Raw genomic sequence first — 20,710 nt, forward strand, 5'->3', positions numbered from 1 at the left:
GCCGAGCCCGTGGCGCACTCGGGAGAGTGTGGGCTGGGAGCGCAGCGACGCTCCCGCCGCGGGTTCGGATCCTATATAGGAATGGCTGGTGCACTCGCTGGCTGAGTGCAGGTCACGAAAAAGACCAAAAACAAAAAACAAAACAAAAAAAAATTATGCAGATTATAAACCTAGACCTGTGAAATGAAAAAATAAATACTGTACTATTTCTAAAATTTATTTTACTTTTGTAAATGAAGAGTATTCTTTTTTCCTATGAATTAACCAAAAAAAAAAAAAAAAAAAAGCAAAAATCTTCATTAAATTGAAAGCTCATGGTTATCATGTATATTAGGAGTATTTTATACATTAATATTGTATTACCTATTTATTATTTATATAAATCTGCTAAAGGCTTTTTGTTGTTAGTGACTGGCATGGAAAAAAACTGGGAAAAAGTACTTAATATACTAAATGATTCATAGTGTGAATTTCATTATAGTAAGATCAACAATAGGTTTGGCAATGTTTTTGTTCTGGTGGAAGAGTATTGTTACAGAGAGACTTAACCAGTATAGATGGTTATGTATTTAGCTCTCTTATGGTCCGTATGTCCTAACATAAACACTCCTTGCAGAAGCCCATCTATTAATCTGTGACTTTAATAAACTGTCTGAGAACAGTATCTCTTGGGTTCAAAACAGGATATTCGGGCCGGCCCGTGGCTCACTCGGGAGAGTGTGGTGATGATAACACCAAGGCCCCAGGTTCGGATCCCATATACGGATGGCCGGTTCGCTCACTGGCTGAGCGTGGTGCTCACACCACCAAGTCAAGGGTTAAGATCCCCTTACCGGTCATCTTTTAAAAAAACAAACAAACAAACAAAAAAACAAAACAAAACAGGATATTCCCCAAACTCTCTCCTTCTCTCACTTTTACTTCCGAAATAAGATGTTGCTATAAATCAAATGGACAGAGTTTCAAATAGAACTTCCAGCCCTTTCCTGCAAGTGCTGCAAGGATCTGTGCATACAATTCTACAACATGTTTATAGGAAAGGTCTTCCACTTGGAGGATTCCCCGAAGGAATGACTGTCTGTTGACTCTGTTAGGAGGGCAGAACCTCGCCAGCATTTCAGAAGCTTGGTCTCGTTTTGCTGGTACAGTAGTAACCCACTGTACAGATCTTGTCATGTTTATGATAAAAAAAAAAAGAAAAAAAAGATGACCGTCATTGAGTTTAAAAACAAGAGTCTCTACTCCACAAGCAAAATTTCTTCTAAGGTTATGTGGCAGTAGTGAAGGGCCTTTAGCCTGTTGCGCAGGGTAATTTACAGAGATGCTAGCCTCCCCTGTGACTGTAAGTTCTTTTTCCTGCTTATGTGGCTTTCTGATCCTCTCTCCCTCCTGCTCACCCCTCCCCCGATGCTGCCTCGTCACTACTCTCCGAAATCCTTTAGCAAATCCCAGAGCTGCAAACATCTGGAAACAATAAATCTGCTGACCTAAAATCCACACCCCCTTCCCCTTGTAACGAGAAAGAAACCTCTTCATATTGTCTGGGAGTAGATTAGTTTTGAAATATGATAAGAGGGAGAGACCATTCTGTCATGTTTTGAGTCATGGCCCTTTCTTATTTCCAATAATAAATTTTTAAAAATCCTCTGTGTCTTTCTTTTATCTGTATTCTCTTTAATCTGTAGTCCAAAGTCATTATTTGTTATTAGGACCTAAAAAGCTCCAGCTTGGACCCTTCTCACCCTGTTGAAGTTCTCTTTATAGATATGAATGGCTCTGGCTGGATGCTGCTGGCCCCATGGAAACTTGCTCCTTCTGATGGGGACAGGCCACACCTCATTGTTGGTGTGGGACCATAGCTGCTGACCAGCTGGCACCCTGGGGTGCTCCTAAAGTCGGCACGGCAGGCAGCCAGGTGTAGCTACCGTAGCCACTGGATGTTCACTCACCAGATAGTGAGCCAGGCAGGACTGGGCTAAGTTACAAACACAATGACACGTGACCTCCACCTTCAAGGGCTTTAGTAAGGGAAAGGACAGGTAACCAGGAGCTGATGCAGAGGAGTGTGAGAGCATCTAACGTGTTGTGGGAGCACAGAGGCGGCACAGCACCCTGCTGCACGTCGTGGGAACCCTCTGCCTTCTGAGAGGAGGTGATGCTGGCACTGAAGCTTAAAAGTTGGGGAGATGAAGCCAGATGACACGGGTCCAGCAGAGGAAACGGCGAGGAGCTCAGAAAGGCTGGAGCAGAGGTTGTAAGGAAGGGCACAGCGTATACCCAGGCTCTGGGAGATTTTCAGGACACAGAAGGGCTTGGAAACCATGCTGTAGGCAGTGGGCAACCATCGACGGGTTTTCAGCAGCTTGAACATATTTATGTTTGGAGCGATCACTTCAGGAGCCACGTGGGCAGTGGCTTGAAGAGAAACTCGATGGGCATTTCTTCCATCTCTGCCAAATTCAGTTCACCTTGCGGGTGCTGTTGAGTCTCTGTGGGGGTCCCTGTCCCATCCAACGTGTAGATGGTCTCAGTTCACCCGCAGGCGGCTGACCGTGCCCTGCTGCAGCCTGCGATGGGAGAATCTGAGTTCTGCTCTCCCAGACTTCCACACCACAGGGTTACCAGAGTCCCCGCATGGGCCACACTGAAGACAAACAGGTGGCAGTAACTTTACCTTTTCTTCACCTCCAGAATGGAAACAGCGTGGTGGTTGTGGTGATTCTTCAATCAAATAATAATAAATGCTTCTAATAGCGCTCTCTACATGATTGCAAATTTTTATTCAGACACTTTTGGGATTTGCTCTGTGGTTTCTTTTGTCATCTTAACTGCTCCTTCCCAGGGGCTCAGGCTAACCTGAGCACTGGGGACTTGACTGTGTCTTTTTTCATCTGGGTCTTATTAAACTCGTAATTATGGCCCACGCATTTTAAAATTCATAAAATTCATCAGGCGTCTGCCTCGGTACTTGGGGGACGGACAATGTGGCCTGTCCCCACTGTGATATATTAAAGCAAGAAAGGACAAAAGAGCCATCCTTCTTCAGAAATAACCGAGTCCTAATATGAATATTGAAAACTCTAATTAATCTCTTCTTTTATAAGATACCGATTGAAGCCTATTCTGCATATGGAAGCTGGAGACATAATATCAGCCAGACTTGACTTTTTTTTTTTTTTTAAGAAGTGGGAAAACTAGAAAAAGTGGTCCAGAAAGTAGGGATGAAACAAAAGGAGCTAATTCCGTACAGGGCGGGGGGCAGTGTTTCCACTAATTTTTTCCTTCTTTGTACAGACGGCTTTTGTTTTGTGCATAAGCACAGATTAGTTACCACATTTCTATTGTTACAGAAGGTGATGACTCACCCAGCCTGTGAGAAGTGCAAGGGTCTAATGGATATATTTAAAGACGTTAGCTGGAATAACAATAAGTCAACAGGACTTGTGCCCTCATTCATGACATATACCCTTTTCTCGATTACCTGTAAAATCCAGTAAGCTTGGTGTTTCAGCTGACCTTTTTGAAATTCATTCAGTCATTAAATATTGATGGAGGGTCTACCATGTGAAACATCCTGTTGCTGACTTACAAAATATTATATCTGAATTTATATCTCTAGCTATATCTGATGCCTGAGAACTGTTAGCTATTTGTATTAACTGCTTGATGTTCCGTCAACCCACAGCAACAATGATGCTATCAGTCTCATTTGTATGGTACTTTGGCATTTATAAAGTATTTTCACATACATCGTCATGTTTCTTTCTTACATGAGCCCTGAAAGTTTGTCAAGGAAGACAAATAGTGCCTAGACGTGGGCCACGCAGATGGCACTGTAGAGGCAATACTGTTTGTATTTTCATGTCTTGCACTTTGGAGGCCTTTGCTTAGAGGAGGCAGTTAGTTTATAACCTCGCCTTCAGTTTTGTTAAAGCAGACCCTGTAACGTGTAAAAGAGGTTATTGACCAGTCATTAGAGGCATTCGTTTTCTTGCTGGAAAATATACCAAAAAGGATTTTCCTGCAATTTATTAAATGATAGTGGTGGTGATTAAACGACTGTTGATTATATCTGTTATTCTTTCACTTAGAGGCACCTTGTTTGTGGAGCTAAAATGAGGTACACCTGGCGTAAAAGCAACCCACTAAAATTGGAAATGGCTTGTTAGGATTTTTATCATCAGCTGTGAATAATTGTCAAATTTCAGTTTTCTCAGCCGTCTTAAAAATGCTTGAGGGGACTTAATTGGTTAGAATGTGGTGTTGATAACACCAAGGTCAAGGGTTTGGATCTCCATACGGGCAGCTGCCAGAAAAACAAAAGGCTTGACAGATGGACACTTGAGAATTATACAGATGGATTAGTAATTTCATTTCAAGGTAAAGGTAATATTAATAATTACGTATCATAAGTTAGGATAGCATATCGAAGTCTGAGAGAGAGAGGAATCCATCCTAATCATATGAAATGTGTTTTTTATAATTCAGGAGTTACCTTCTAGCTTGCCTAATTTTTCTTTGACCCATGCATGTATAGATGCTTTGTTTTTAAGAGTGCAGTTAAATCTGTGGAAATTCATAATGAAAAGAGGTAAAAGTATTGGACTAGTAAATGTGGGTTTTACAAAAGCCATATTGATGATTGCCATTAAGTATATTATTTATGGTAGAATCCAAACATTTTGCTGTGCAGTGAATCTAAATCTAATAAGTACGCAGGGATATTGAATAAATGAGCAGAAAGGGGGACTTGCATTCAAGTGACCTGAACAAGACTTCACTGTCCAGTAATCATTTGAAAGAAGTTAATGAAAGTATCCTGCAAGTCTGAATAAATGTTCAAGAAAGTATATAATACTAACTTAGCTCGATCATTTATGCCTTTGATTTGAAGTTGTAATTTTCCTCTTGCAGACATAAACATGGACATTTTTACTTCTTTGTCCTTTTGATGCAAAATAGGGCATTAAGACCCCAACTGAGGCCTGGCAAGCAGGGGTGCTTCCCACACTCTTTCATTCCTGAGAATGGTGAACTTGCAGAAAGCGTGCATGTTGGTGTTTTCCAGTGTGCTGTTGAACAGTTTTTGAACGTTCCACTTCAAAGACAGATAAAGCACAGAGCCTTGGGAATCTGTCGCTGGATGAAATGAGACCGTGCCTTCTGGGTTTCTCACTGCCATCCTCTTTGCTTCGCTCTCACTGGATTTTTCCACAGCAGTGGAGGAATCTTTCTTTGATAGCTGGGAGATGGCAGAGGTGAAGTTGTTAAATAAAAACATCAGTGCTCCTGCCGCCCCCTTGGCTGAATAACTGAATGCACATCATCCCAGCATGGACCGAATTATCCTGTTTCTTGGCCACATCTCTTCCCTAAAGAAATACATACAAGGGTGCTTCAAAAAATGCATGGAAAGATTTGTATTATCTTTTAATTTTATTTTTCTATGGACTTTTTGAAGTATCCTTGTACAAAATAGGGAAAGAAAGGAAGCCATATCGCAGGTTTATTGTGCCTCAGTTGGGGTGGGGGGGGCAGGTTTGTCAATACCAGCATTTTGTATTGTCTTTTCATTTGCTGTCCCAGAGGTTTCTGCACCTCTGGACACAGCACCCCAGGAAGCTGCTGCATGGATGAGAGGTGGGCCCCTCTTATGTAAAGTGGAGGACTCTTAGGAAAAGTGGCTGGGAGAGGGGAGCATCACTTGTCGGTGAGAGTGTAGACAGAGGTTGTGCATGTGGAATTTGATCTCCTTCAAGAGCTGCCTACTCCAGGCAAGTGTTTGCCCCCAGAGGTTTGGGTAGATCAGCTGGGGATCATTGTGCTCATTCATCCACGTCCCACCGATGAGGAAATAAACTAGAGGGGGATGGAAGGGGACCGAGGAGCGGCCAGTTTGGGATTATTGTTTGCCAAATAGTGTTCCTGAGCCAGGGGAGTGTGCACTCACAAACTGCACATGTGGTGGAGTGGCCTGTTCTTGCAACATGATCTCATTAATTAGAAAATATAGGCAGGTCCGTCTTTACCTTTTGTTTCCAAGCAACATCGCTGTAAACTATATTTACAGTAAGTTTTGTCTCCCTCTGCTGGCGGAGATCATTATTGCAGACTACTTTTCTTCCTGTTGATCCTAGATTTTTAGTGTTAAAAAGTCCTTAGGTCACAGACCTAAGCCACTGGTGATGTCCCTCATTTTTCCGTAAAGGTAGCACAAATATGACAAAACCTTTTTGTTCTATATGTAGTATGTTGTCTAAAATCACTCCTTAGATCTTTTTGGCCTTTGTCTTGACTGATAGGCCTTTGTTATAGGTGTGGAATACGTCGTGACTAGGAGGGCCTTGGTTTTCAGATGACGTTCTTGCTGAGGACACCTCTTGGGACAACTATGTATATGCAGTTCATTTTTCTATACTCTGCAAGCTTGAATTAAGGAAACTTAATATCCACCCTTGGTCCTTTTAGTGTCATCAAAATGGTGTCAGAAAACTGGTGCCCTCCCTTTACTGCCGTATTTTTATGTACCTCGGAGTGTTTTTCCTGTCCTGCCGCAGCCTAGAAGCTGAGGCCTGGACTCCATGGTTGCAGGCTCACGGGCCTCGGTTGTGGGTTTGGCGTTGGTTGGTGCTGTGAATCCCTGGGGAGGATGCCTGTGTCCACCAGACTGAGTGGCGGACTTGTTCTGAAGACCCCTTTCTCCTTCAGCTTTTGTTGACCACTCCTTTCTATTTCTTTGGTTTCTGTTATGCTGAGCTTTCCAAATTCTCCTGTTTCTTTGAAGTCACCTTCTATTTCATCCTTGCTTCCCGTTCCTCTTCTTAGCCCCAAACTGTTAGATGTCCTTTAACACTTTATCGGTAGAATCTGTATTCATCTTGAAAAATCTCAACTCTCCTGCATGTCACCTTCTATGCAAATGGTTCTCAAAGTCACATCTCAGCCTGAAAGTTCCCCCAAGCTATTGTCTTCCATCTCCAGCTACACCATGCCACTTTCCTTTGGGGCCTTTTCTGTCTTCTCAAACTAATCATGTCTGGAGGGAAACCTGTTGTTTTATCTCCTTGAGTCGTCATTCCTTCACAACTCACCTTTTTCTCTTAATGTCACTTCCACTGGTCAGAATGCCCCGCCTGACACTTTCAGGTCATCACCTGCTTCTTTCTCTTCCTTGCCTCTCATGTCTATTTGGCTTCCAGATCCTTCTGCCTGATTCCTAGAGTTGTTCATTCCTTCCCATTTTCATTGCTAAGGTTTTGGGCTCAGGTCTTCGCGATTTCATGCACATGGCATTGCTGGTCTCTCTTACTGGTCCCTTTGTGTCCTGTCTCCTTGGATTTTAGAAATCTGCCTGTTTGGAGATTGAATCTCGTGGTTTTTCTCTGAGATTGCCCAGGGGGCAAGCCTGTATATATCGTCTGTATACAGGCTGGCCTTCTCTCCCACTCCCCTTCATTCTGACCCTTGTAGTGCAGCTAATGTGATCTCTCTCATCCCTGACATGATCTAGAACGTGTCTGTGTAGCCTCTTCTTTTTGTTATTTCCAAGTCCTTCTGTCCTCAGGGCCTGCTCATGTCCCCATTGCCCTGTGAAGAATATCTTGCTCATGCTGCTGTCTCTGGAATCCCATGGTACGCTACTGTGACAACGGGTCAGGGGTTGTCTTTTCATTATGGTCTAGCTATTTAATCCTAGTACTCGTTTCATCTTTCACAAGTATCTGTCTTTTCCTCAGACTCTGGGGCAACAGAACCTTGCGCACATTGATATTTGCAGATGCTTGTTGGATTGGATGGTGGAATTGCCATCAGATTCTGCCATCTACTTGACTGTCTTGGGTCAGGAGCTGGGTTGTTCTTGTCAGCCCTCATCATCGCTCTTATAGTTCTCAGATGTCGGGTTAATGACCTTGTTTGTCGTGTGCCTGTGTGTTTGTTTTAGCTGCAGATCCCTAGCGTGAAGGGCTTTGATTTTGCTAAGCAGCATCTGGGGCAGCACAATAAAGACGACATATTGATCATTCACGAGCCAGCGCCACTGCCAGGACCCATAAAGGACCACGCCACGCCCTCTGAAAATGGAGATGTGCCAAGCCCCAAGTCCAAGATGCCTTCTAAGAGCATCCGCCACAGAGGAAGGTTATTATTGGGCTTTTGGTATTGTTTTCTATTGCGGAGCATGTTTTCTGTTTTCAGGTTGTCAGTGTCCAATAGTGGAAGGGCTAAGGGTGAGTACTGCCCTGTGTCTGCAGCCCCGGAGGATGGTGACTTGCCCAGAGTCGCACACAAACCCAAGAGTGTTCTCGATCCACTGTAGTGGGCTGCCAAAGGAGGCTGTGTGATTTCTTTCCCCAAAGTGTGTAACATTATGAATCAATACCTGGGATGGTTTGGCAGTCCCCCTCAGACTTGATTAGGTTTTAACCAGCTCAAGTGTATAGATTCTGAGTTGAGCGTGCTACGCCCTGTGGAGGTAATACCAGAAGTCACGTATAAAATGTGCAGAGCACACGCCACACACGCAGCCGCTGTTGGCTTCTTTGTCCTGGCCTGCTATGCCAGCGGCTGGCTGTGATTTCATCGCTTTGTCTGCAGGCCACCCTACTCGCGTCCTCCTGTGTGTTTTTCTCCAGCGACCCATGTGTCACCTTTGTTAGCAGATTGCACGGGGCTCTTCACGGCCCCCTCCCTGCTCAGCCCCCCATTCCCAATTTATTTCCATTCCTCCTATCAAAGTAAAGCACATGGAGAATTGCTTATTAATTTTCCAAACTACCTGGAAGTCCCTCGTTGCCCTCAGATCCTGGGAGAAGGTCTGCAGCCATGCTAAAGAAGACAAAGTTCCTGAATCAGGTTTTGTTAAGTTGACTTTCAGTCATAATATCATCAGGTTTTGGCTACCGAAGCCTCAGACTACCAGCCTGCCTTTGAGCTTTGGAATGCTAAGTCCTGATTTTCTGCTAAGAATGAAAAAGTGTGTGATCATACCAATATTTGAAACTATGTCATAGTATCCGTCTCATCAGAAAACCTACCCCAGAGGTGCTGACCTAGTTTTAAGAATGTAATGGATGTTAGAGTATGATCTTTACAAAGGAAAATGAATTGTGTAGAGCGATGCTATTTGCTTAATTATTTTTCAGGCTAAGAATAAATTGAATCATTAAAGATTATTTAATACACTAATAAGATTTTGCAAAGTATTTTTCTTCTTTCCTGGTAGTCTCCTCATCATAAACATCTAGTCACAACATTGCAGTGGTTTGCATGGTTAATATAATATCTTAGCATCCATCAGGGGCACAAGAATGTCTTGGCATTTCATGTTGCCATTGAAGCCAGGAATCCCAAGGAGACAGGGTGCTAACTGATTAAGGATTTTCGCTAGCCTGGTGCACCCTGGATGCTGTGATATCCTTGCTTTTTACATATAGAATCAAATCTCAGTAGTGATCATTGCCTTACTGTTGTAAGTGAAGGCATCTTCCAAAGATCTGGAGTTATTTAGGGCAACTGCAGAGCTACCCTGGACTCCAAGGGATTCTGTAGACCAAGCTAACCCTGAACCAGGCCAGAACCCTGGGTCCTCTTTGATCCAACTCATGCTGCACCCAGCCTGCTGGTCCAGAAATGACCCAGGCCCAGAAGTCAGGCCTTGCGCCCTAGTAGCTGCAGGTCCGTCTTCCAGTCTGGCACTTAATTTTCTAGCATTTGTTGAAATGCAGCCTGCTGAGCCATTTAGCAGGCCGTGTTGATCTGTCTTCGGGAGGTGGCTATGTGATATTAATGTGACCCTTGAAGGTGCTGTGCCATGAAATAATTTTTTAGACCGTTTCATTTCTACCTGACTTCCACATCCCAATTAATGTGACCTTCTTCTTTTCGTTCGTTCTTGTTTCTAATGTTTGCAATTTGTTTTGTGTCTGCAGAGTTTCTCCCTCTGATGCTGACTCTACCGTCAGTGAAGAGTCCAGTGACAGGGATGCAGGCGATAAGACACCAGGAGTGGTCCACGATGGCAAGTCACACAGAGCCCCACAGAGCGGTCTGTGACTCTTCTCGTCCACGTTAAAATTAGCCATCATGAGATTCCCACAGCCTAGGGTTTCACTCTACTTCCAATGCTAAGCCTTTTTTGAGAAACTCTGTAGAACAATATTCACCATTCGTATGGTGAATTTCTCAGCATCAGTTGTCACCACCTAACATTGTACCGGTTTCTGTTTTGAGGCGAGGGGCTGTGCTAGAGGTTAGGGATTCACTGAGGTATGCATTAAGGCTAAGAGCCTTGTTTCATTCCAGTTTAGAGTCCTAATGATCTTCCTGCCTGAGGGACAAGGAGGAATCAACTGGAAACCCTAGTCTCAAAAGCTGCCCCCAGGATACAGTGACTTTCTTAGGAACCCATTCAAGGATTTCATAGATGTCACTGTCAGAAAGTGTTTTTTTATTTTTCCTAGGCCCAAGCCCATTACGCTTGGTCCTGTTCCTACGTCTTCCATCCAGCAGGTAGTTTAGTGTAATCTGATGGTTTATCATATTTGCATTAAGAGTCATATCCAGCATTGTAGGCCAGGTATAAAATGAACTTCAGTCCATTCTAAGGCGTATTACTATGAGGCTCGTGTCCGAGAATGAAACTGTGCCCACAGGTCTTACTAGCCTTGGGAGCATTTTTTGCAGTGATGGCAAAGTAGCTTGGTAGCTTGGTTTAGTTTAATAGATTCTATTAAATGTGCTAGTACAGCTATTGTATTTGCTGGAGTTTTTATTTATATTTCAGGATTGTGTTTTAGCAATGCCAAGATAATTGGGGAGCCTCAAGATATTCTTTTTTATAGTAATTTTTGTACATTTTTTAATCATAAATTTCTCTGAATGAAAATGCAGTACAGTGTGAACTGTATTCTATAAATGAACAAATTCTGGACGGAAACCCAAGGATCGCTTCTGTCACTGACATACTTGTGGCCTTGCAAGTCCCTTAGCTTTTGAGACTCCTGTGGGGCTAAACTGGCCAATCTTTGAGATTTCTTCTAGCTCCTTCCAGTTGGTTCTTTTATAATGTTAGAGAAATGCCCCCTTAGAATAAAGGAAGCAGTTTTTCTCTGGATTCAGTTTCACAGAATCTTAAAAATTATTTAGCACCATGGTAACAGGTGCACTGTTACACATAGACAGGATTAAAATCTAGTTTTGATCCTGGGAAAGAAATATGTGGGAAAAAACAAAAAGCTCTACATTTTCTCAATTTCTATTAATTGCTTATCCGAGATAATCTTGCTTTTAGTGCTTGCATTTAACTCCTTTGGATAGTATTACAACTGGTCTATTCTACAAGGATAACAAAAATCAAATACCACTCTCAACATGTATTCAGAACCCAAAGTAGTAATCATTTCAGCTCTGGGACTGAGAGTTGACTGTGTAGGAGAGAAGGGAATCAGACATTTTTCTGAGTACTAGAAGCTCGGGTGCTGCCGTTATAATCTGAAAAGACACCAGAATCTGCATGTTATTTTCATGTTTTAGAAAGATAGTTTTTGCACTACAAATATCAATTCACTTTTAAAACTTTGTTTACTTCTTAAAAGGCACCATAAGGTAGCTTTCATGCTGCCGTAAAGGTATTTTATTGTTTGTATAGAACTTAAGTACCCTCTAGAGAAGATTCTGAGTTTTTATCATAGGTTTTGAATTATATAATTCATATAAAAATCTTTTTTTATTGCAAGTCATAATGAAATAAAAATCAATGGTGGTAAGAGGTTGCTTGAGAACCATTCTGGAACCCTCCTCCATGTCACTCTAGGACCAGTGTTCCCTCTCACTGCTGGGGATGGTGTGACCACCAGCTTCTTTAGGCTACTTGGCAAGATTATCCCAAGTAATCTGGCATTTTAAGGACCATCTGGAAACAGAAGCTGACTAAAGACCATTGCTTCCGTTTTGGTAAACTCGAGGTTGTGCTTAATTCCCTCCCTAGCTGACTGTGTTTGGAAGGTAATGCATACTCTCACGAGGGTCACCTGTGGACCCTTAAGACATCATTTACTCAAAGGTCACTGTGTGCACAGTTACTGTAGCTTTACAATAAGTCACATCATTACTGCTGGTTTCCCTTAAGGAAGACGTGAAGGGAGGGACGGGGTAACACCTTCCTCGAGTAGGGTAGCGACGCTCAGGGTGTTATTCTGGGGCTGTGGCTCTGTCTGTGCATAATTGTAGTTTTTTTCTCTCTCCTGTTTATCATCAGGAATATACCAAGTAGGTAAGGATTGTGAAATGCTGAGTATTTTCATTATGTTCTCCTTAGATTGCATGTGTGCAAGTGATTTTTAAGTACTTAGAACTTCATTCATTTGCATTCTACAAATTCCAAATTCTAGAATTTCACTAAGCTGACATTTACTTTGCATATGCTGAAGAGTTTGCAAAGCATATTCATAGTTTTAACAGGATTGACTGCATATAACATGGGAGTTTTTCAAGTGATTTTGGAGCACCCGTTCATAAAGTGATCGTGATCATGAAGTGCGAATCTCATCTTTTCATTAAGGCAGATTACTAGAGGCCTCTTCAAGGTGAAATTTTATAAACTTAGTTGAGGCGACGGTAGTCATTGAGTCATCTGCTTCCTAAGTGCCTGTGATGTGTAAGGTTCTGGGGGGACAATGAAAACGAGATAAATGTGATTGCTGCCTCACAGGATATTAACATGGGTCACGTGCAGTAGTAATGGTGTGGTTGACTGTGTTTACCTATCCATAATGATGTGACATTTCTTTAAAAATGTTCTATGGCTTTGGCATTTCAGTAATTCAGCCTGCCCTTTCCTCTGTCATTCTGCTTTCATGACATTATCCTATATGATACTACATATGTGTACTTTCTTTTTTGCTTAAACAAAAATTTATTTCCTTTTTAAAATTTTTATTTAATTGACAGGTAAAAATTGTATATATTTTGGTGCACTATATGATGTTTTGATATATGTGTACATTGTGGAAGGGCTAAAATCAAGCTATTTAACATGTGCTATCTCACATACTTATCATTTTTTGTCGTGAGAACATTCTACGCTTTCAAATATACAATATGTTGTTATTAATTGTAGTCACCATGCTGTACAATAGATCTCTTGACTATATAGTGTAATTTCTATCATTACTTTGTAAAAATAATATTTAAAGGGAAAGGAGTTTTAATCCCTGCTTGCCTTAAGGCAGGATTCACACAGCGTAAATCTCTCTGTGTCCATCCTACTTTCCATTGACCATTATGATTCAGGTAGTTTTTTTTTTTTTTTTTGTCTTTTTTGTGACCGGTACTCAGCCAGTGAGTGCACCGGCCATTCCTACATAGGATCCGAACCCGCAGAGGGAGCGTCGCTGCGCTCCCAGCGCTGCACTCTCCCGAGTGCGCCACGGGCTCGGCCCGATGATTCAGGTAGTTTAAAACAAAAAATTGTGCAATGCATATCAAACAATAAGAGAGAGAGGTATATATATATATAAAACCAAATAGAAACTCCTCCTTTCAGCCACATCAAAGGGCTGGGGTCTAGGCAGTGCCGCAGTTGAGTATTTTCTGTATTTCCTATGTTCCTCTCCTCTGCTTAGCTCTGCAGAGAGGCCAGAGGCCTGTGCATCCCCAGCTTCTCCATTGCAGTCAGTGAATGATGATGCAAGGATCTGTGACTGCAGTGGGGAGGGGGTGGGCTGGGGATGGGGACAAGAGCCCAGTCACAGGCTGCAGCTCCAGGGGTGCCCAGGCAGGGCTGGCAGCATGGTGTGGAGGGGCTTTTTTTTTTTCCTCCACTGCCTTTGCATCCCCGCAACTTGGAGCTCTCTGCCACCCTGGAGGAAAAGTGATCTTACCTCTGGGTATCAGTAGCTTAATGGGCTACCCTTTGTGACATTTGCTGTTACTTTATAAGTTTGGGTTAGCAAGGCTAGCCTATCTGACAAAGCTAATGATCTCCTTTTAGGCATTATGCCTGCAGCTGTAGTGGCTGTCACTGGATGAATGGCCGTGCATGGCTGTGCTTGCGTTGCACAAGTCGTCAGGCTCCTTTTAGGTTTGGGGCAGGGAAAGAAAGCCTGAGAATAGCTGGAATCCAGACAACTGTCTCCTTGCTAAGAGAGATGTTGTTCATTCAGTCTTTTACATAATTTCTAAATACTTGGGATAACTATCAAATATAATTCAAATTGAGAGAAAATACAAAAACCTGCATACCCCTGGTATGCATTCCTTATGTAAGATATAACTACTATGTCTTACTGCTTTGCTTAGCTCTATCTTTTTTGCACTGAGGAGAAACCTCTCCGTTTTTCCTTTATGCTTGAGGTTTCAAACCTTAGGCTTTTGTATAAAAACAGTTTGTGCACACGCTGTCTTTTTCTGTTGGCCTGTTGGCCATTTATTTTAAAGCAGCATCCTGAGGTGACTGTGGCTCGTTAGAGGGTATCAGTTGATCATCAGAGCGTGATTCACTAGCTTTCTGTCTCTTCAGCCCCTCTTCATCTTTCCCTCTCTCTTTTTAAAATTAAAGTTTATTGTGATTATTTTTACTATAAAAAATTACTCATTAGAGAAAACCCTTATTATAGAAAATACAACAAATTGGAGAAAATCACCTATTATACCCAGATCCAATCTCTGTTAACATTTTGAAATGTTTCTTTTCTGTCTTTTTTCTACACATTTAAATTTCTTCTTTTTCACGGGTCTTTTTACTTTACTTTCTAAAAAAATTAATGTGGTGGGCTGGCCAGTTAGCTCAGTTGGTCAGAGTGTGGTGTTGTAACACCAGGGTCAAGGGTTTGGATCCCCTTACCAGCCAGCTGCCAAAACAAACAAGCAAACAAACATCAAAAATTAATGTGGCGAAATATACATAACATAAAATTTACCCTCTTAGCCATTTTTAAGTGTACTCTTCATCTCTTTTTAAAGTGGGATTTAATTACCTACAGGCAACTGCTTCTTCTTTCACGTTTCTTTGTTTGTTTTCTTTGTACATCAGAGCTGAAAAGCCAGTTGTTAGCCAGTGAAGGCTATGCCCCAAGTCCCCTTCTCTTTTGTTTGCTCAGTAGCATAACATCGCCTTGGCAATTAGGTTCATATCACCCCAGCTCCCTCCCTCCCAGATGCTAGTGAAAGTTCCGCGCTGCTGTAAATGTTTGTTTCTAAAAGTTCTGTGAATTGATGAACTGAGCAACTTCAGACTCCTCCTGTCCTTTACCTTTTCTTACTGAACAATTTAAACCACATTTAGACAAAACAGGGCAATTTTTGGCACAATATCATCATGATTTTCTTACGTCTTTTCTAAGGGTATTTATACTTTTTAGGGAAGCTGAAAGAGACATTATTCAGCCCAGACCACTGGAGTGGGGATGTATTTTTTGGTCAGTGGCCCGTCTGAGGATTCTTTAAAAAATAACCCATCATTTTCATTATTTGCTATGTCTTTAAGATGACTTTATTATTTGTTTTGCTTTCCTCTGTTCCAGGGCCACCACTGCCCAGTTCAGGGAATGAGCAGCAGTCCTCGGCCTCCATCTTTGAGCACGTGGACAGGATTTCCCGCTCCTCGGAGGCCAGTCGGAGGGTCCCCAGTAAAGTCCAGCTGATTGCCATGCAGCCGATCCCAGCACCCCCAGTCCAGCACTCTGTGCTGGCCGACCGAGTAGCAGAAGCCAACAAAATGAACAAAGAGGTATTCTTATTAAAATCTGTGTGAGTGAAAAAACCCTCACCGTTCCAATGTGGGCAGCTTAAAAATGAGTGAAAAGTGCGGTGTCACTTACTGGAGGTAAGAACTGCGACAAGTGTTCATAATCCAAAACATGCTGCTCTCTTTTTGTTTTTAGATCAGATACTGTTCAGGACACTGTTAGGTGCATTGGCAGTTGCGCAGGAAAGAGTTAGCATAGCAAACCCAAGGCTGCCACCCTTAGGAAGTCCCCCGCAGTGTCCCTTCTTCTGTTCCTCCTCAGTCTTTAAGACCGAGTTCAGATCCCCCCGATGACATTTTCCCATCAGTGTGGGTGCCGCTCTTGCGGGGGGTCTCCTGCCAGAGAGCTTGTCTGGTACCACTAGGTAATTAGCAGTAAATGGGTATTCTGCTGTATAACGCAAAATATCTTCGCATCTGTCCGTCTTTAAAAATATCTAAAGTAGTGATGTTACTGGGTATGGAAAATATTCTTTCCTTAAGGCGTATAGTATATAGTTATTAGGCAGATGTGTCTTCAGAGTCGACCCTGGCTCACTTCCAAGTTTGAGAGATTTTTTTCCCTTGTGCTTTGGGGGACAGTAACATTGACACCCCCCAACCCCCAGTATACACCGTGCACTGTTGGGTGGCAGGGTCCCTGCTCCTCGGTGTGGGCTGTGCCTGCCTTCCTGTCCCCTGGTGCCTGCAGACAGCAAGGCGGGCGGGGCTTGGGAGGGCGCGGGAAGGCGCTGCTGAGAGCCCCCCGGGGACACCGTGACGGTCCTCTTGTCGCCCTGCTCAAGAGCCCCCCGGGGACACCGTGACTGTCCTCTTGTCGCCCTGCTCAGATTCAGACGGCGCTGCGACACAAGTCCGAGATCGAGCACCATCGCAACAAGATCCGGCTGCGCGCCAAGCGCCGCGGCCACTACGAGTTCCCCGTGGTGGACGACCTGTCCCCGGGCGACACCAAGGAGCGCCACCGGGTGTACCGCCGGGCGCAGATGCAGATCGACAAGATCCTGGACCCCACGGCCAGCGTGCCCTCGGTGTTCATAGAGCCCAGGAAGAGGTGGGGCCTCCCCGTCGTGGGGCCGGGGGCGCAAGGGCCGGTCCTCTCTCGGGCGCTTCTCTGTGCACAGAGCGGCCGCGTGGGCTGCGGGGGGACCACGGTCCCCTGGGTCGCCTCTGCGCCTCCACTCGCCGCGGAGCGTTTGCTCTGTGCTCAGTTCGTCTGTTCTAGTGCAGCGTGTCCGAAGCCGCTTCTCCCCCCGGCTCCTCCCCCAGCTCTCTCTCTCCTGCTCTGTCACCTCAGGGTTTTCATGTCCCGGCAGCCGCCCGGGTTGGCGTCTGTGGACGCTGCACTTGTTTTCCCACGGCCCCCTGCAGAGCCTTGGGGCTTACCTTCCCCGGGTCCCCCAGACTCCTGCCTCCTAGGATGTATTTTTTTAGACGCTTTTCTCATGTGTGTGTCTCTGCTCAAAACCTGAGGTGGCCTCTGTTGCCTGCTGCCATGCGGCATCTGTGCTCCTGTGGCAGGTGGGGCCTGCCTGCCGTTCCCGCTCTTTTCCACTGGTCAGCCACAGAGATAGAGCTGCCACACCGGTGGATGGTCCCTCCTTGTCCCTCAGGCATTCCCCTGTGCCCCCGCTTCTGGCCTTGGCACGTTGGTTAACATCCTCCTCCGTGGCCCTCCTGGCTCCAGAGCCCACGCACTTCCAGCCCCAGCTCAGGCCCCGAGCAGCCGGTGGTGACGGTAACAGCCCGCCTTGCTTGGCCTCTCCCTTTTCTGAACGTCTATATAACTACATAACGTCGTGGTTATAGATTGCCCTGTGTTATTCTCCGTTGTTCCATGTGTGCTAAGGGGCCTGTCCTTAGGCTCTGAGCTTCCTTTGAGCAGACAGTGTCTCACATGTTGTTTGTATCCTTATGGGGTGTTTATGACCATGGCCAGCACCTTGTAGGTCCTCCAGAAATACTTAGTGTTCAGTTGATAAGCAAGATGGTTTATCCCTACCAAGCTAATTTCTTTTTTTCCTGGCAGCTCACGGATAAAGCGTTCTCCTAAGCCACGCCGGAAACACCAGGTCAATGGCTGCCCTGCTGACGCTGAGAAGGACAGACTCATCACCACAGACAGTGACGGCACCTACAAAAGGCCACCCGGAGTCCACAACTCTGCCTATATGGGATGCCCAGTGCGTACTGCTGACTCGCGCACCTGGAATCAGGGTGGGGAGGCTGTTAGGAAAATGCATTGATGGGAGAGGACAATGAACAATGAACAGTGGTGGCTGCTGCCCCGGGGGTGGGGACAGTTGATGCCTGATGGCTGATGCTCCAGGGCTGGCTGGGACGTGAAGCTCGTGGGCAGGGGGTGGCCACTCCTTCTGAGAGACACTTGAGTCATACTAACAAGAGGGCTGCTGGGTGGTGCCTCTGGAAGCATACCCCATGTTCTTTCTTTTCCAGCCCTGCCCTCTCAGGCTTCAGAATGAGAACTCTTGAGGTTAAGTGGAAATCAGAGACAGAGACGTGTCCAGGGGTTTTTTCTTCTTCCCCACGGTCAGAGGGTTGTTTGGGTTCCTTGGTGACAGGAGGGGTGTTTAGGTTTTATTCTCCCATCCTGCCCTTAAGTGCTAAGAAGATAGTGCATTTGCTAATATATATATTTTTTATTTTTATGGGAGAAAGAGCTTAATTGAAATTAAGAAATAAGGAATTAAACATTTTTTTCAAACTGAAAAGGGCATAGACAGACTTGCTTGAAGTGTTAAAGGCAGACACTGATAGCGTAAGACTCACAGACACAGACCCCATTGAGCAGAGAAGACAGACCCAGGCTCACTGAGGGGCCATGAGAAATATGGACACAAAGACACCCCGAGACAGAGGGGGAGCCAGATATAGCCAAGACGCAGCACCTGGGAGATACAGCGGACTCCTAAAGCCCCGTGCAAGGGGAACAGCCCTGCTATGTCGCATGAGGCCTCTTCCTCCTTCTGGAAGCAAACTTACAGAGCCATACTTATTGAAGAGAGAAGGGATTTGTGATGTACGTGATCACTTTAAATAGAGCGTATGCAATCAGCCATCTCTTATTTGAGGTATTTTTCTCCTAAGCCACATAAATAATGAACACAGAAAGACATTAACTATAGTTACACAGATGTGCCGAACACTATAATTGACATGACTGAGTATAACTGAATGACGATCATCTGAAAGAACCAGGCTTTCCCTTGGGCATTACAGTATTTCTAGTGTCCTAAAGACTGACTGCAACCTTCCTAACCTAGCTCATGAGGGATGGTGGGATTCCAGAGAGCTGGAAGTTCTGCAGATCGGACTGCTCTCCTAGTGGGATGAGTCCGGCAGTTTCTGTTGCTTTCTGGAAGCTGTGCCCCTCGGTTAGAGGAACGCTCGCTGGCAGGCCTTACAGTAGATGGTGCTCTCGTGCTGCCGTTGTGTTTTTAGAAAGGCATTTGTCTGGGCATCTGTGGTGTTTGGCTTGATCTGGGGAGCACTGTCCCCTTGGCTCCCCAGGATAGTCACCTGGAACTTCTGTTTGTCTGAACCAGGGACTTCCTGTGGCGTGGAATTAACAGTAGAAGAAGAGGGAACATTCCTTCTTCCCTCCACTTCTAGAGCCAGCCTGGGCTCCTTCTCTGGCAGGAAGCTGTAGGAGCGCCTTTTCGTTCCTGTCCCTTCTTTTAAAAATAGCCCTCAGTTCCATCCTCCAGTACTGTTGAGTCATGTGTGGGGAATAACCTGTCTTCCCCTTGTGCCTTCATTCACTTTCATGGATGACGCTAAATCAGGCTTCTTTCGTGGTGGCCTGGACCAGCTTTTCTTTCTTCCCCTCTTCCGTAGCAGGAAGTACAGCAGGCCCTCCTCGGTGGGTGGAAAGAGGCCTTCCCTGGGGAATGCCGCTGCAGCTGGGGCTTGTCTCCAGTGGCTCCTGTTTTCAAAGATTCCCTAAAATGAAAATCTTCCTCAGATGGGTGGACTTTTCACTTTCTCTCCCCCCAAATTTTGAAATACATGCTTTCAAAGATAATGCCTTTCTCGGAACTCACCTTTTCTTTCATCTTCAAGGTCACACTGTGGATGTACTACATGTTTTTGGATTATGTTGAATTTTCTGCTTTTCCTTCAAAGGAAATGGCTCTATTCTTCTGAGATGAGAGAAATATCCCTTGGTTCTTTGTAACTAGGGTTACCATTATTAATCAAGTGTCACCATGATATCAGGTCTCGGCAGACTGTGGCCCTCAAGTCAACTGCCTGCTTCTGTGAATAAAGTTTTATTGCAACACAGCCATGCCCATTTGTTTGCATGGCTGCTTTTGCTGTGAGGCAGAGCTGAGTGACTGTGACAGAGACTGTGTGAATCATAACACCTAAAATATGTATGGTCTGGTCCTTTGCAGAAGAAAGTTTTTGGCCCCGGATGTAATTTATCATTTAAACCAGATACTTTTGGAAGTGAAAGGGGATGCTGTTAATTATACTGGATCAGCAGGCATAAACTGAAGTTGTCCTCGGCAAACCAGGATGTATGATCACTCTTTATTACCCACAGAGGATTGCAAAATAGGCACCGGAGTACATCATCTTTGATGACTGAAGGTTAAAAGGTTCATATGTATTTCTGAAGAATGATAGATGAGCACATATGTACAAAAGAAACAACACTGAATAATAATAGAATTATCAGACTGGGATTCAGGCGAATGGAATTCAAATTCCAGCTCAGGGATCCTGGGTAAATCTTGACTTGTATAGATCCCAGTTTTTCACTTATTAAATACTGTCTGTATGAAACATTGCACTAAATGTTGGGATATAGAAACATGAATAAGACCTTTAGTTGGCCTCCAAATTCCGATAGTCCAGCCTGTGAAATGAGGGGGCAACAAGAAAACGAAAGACCAGGAAGCTTTAACATCATGACTTTGAGGCTCTTGGCCTTCCTGG

The 20,710-nt window shown here is 44.4% G+C and overlaps 1 protein-coding gene across 2 annotated transcripts in view; it reads left to right on the forward strand.

The window, feature by feature from the left end:
- KIAA1549 (KIAA1549 ortholog) overlaps positions 1 to 20,710 on the forward strand; it is a 126,254-nt gene that overhangs the window by 73,282 nt on the left and 32,262 nt on the right. For both annotated transcript variants that reach the window (XM_063101193.1, XM_063101194.1), the window contains exons 11-15: positions 7,943 to 8,139; positions 9,930 to 10,045; positions 15,522 to 15,727; positions 16,576 to 16,799; positions 17,775 to 17,928. In XM_063101193.1, the coding sequence (XP_062957263.1) occupies positions 7,943 to 8,139; positions 9,930 to 10,045; positions 15,522 to 15,727; positions 16,576 to 16,799; positions 17,775 to 17,928 (897 nt within the window). The remainder of the gene's footprint in view (positions 1 to 7,942; positions 8,140 to 9,929; positions 10,046 to 15,521; positions 15,728 to 16,575; positions 16,800 to 17,774; positions 17,929 to 20,710) is intronic.

Source organism: Cynocephalus volans, chromosome 6 (assembly GCF_027409185.1).
Source record: "Cynocephalus volans isolate mCynVol1 chromosome 6, mCynVol1.pri, whole genome shotgun sequence".
NCBI lineage: Eukaryota > Metazoa > Chordata > Mammalia > Dermoptera > Cynocephalidae > Cynocephalus > Cynocephalus volans.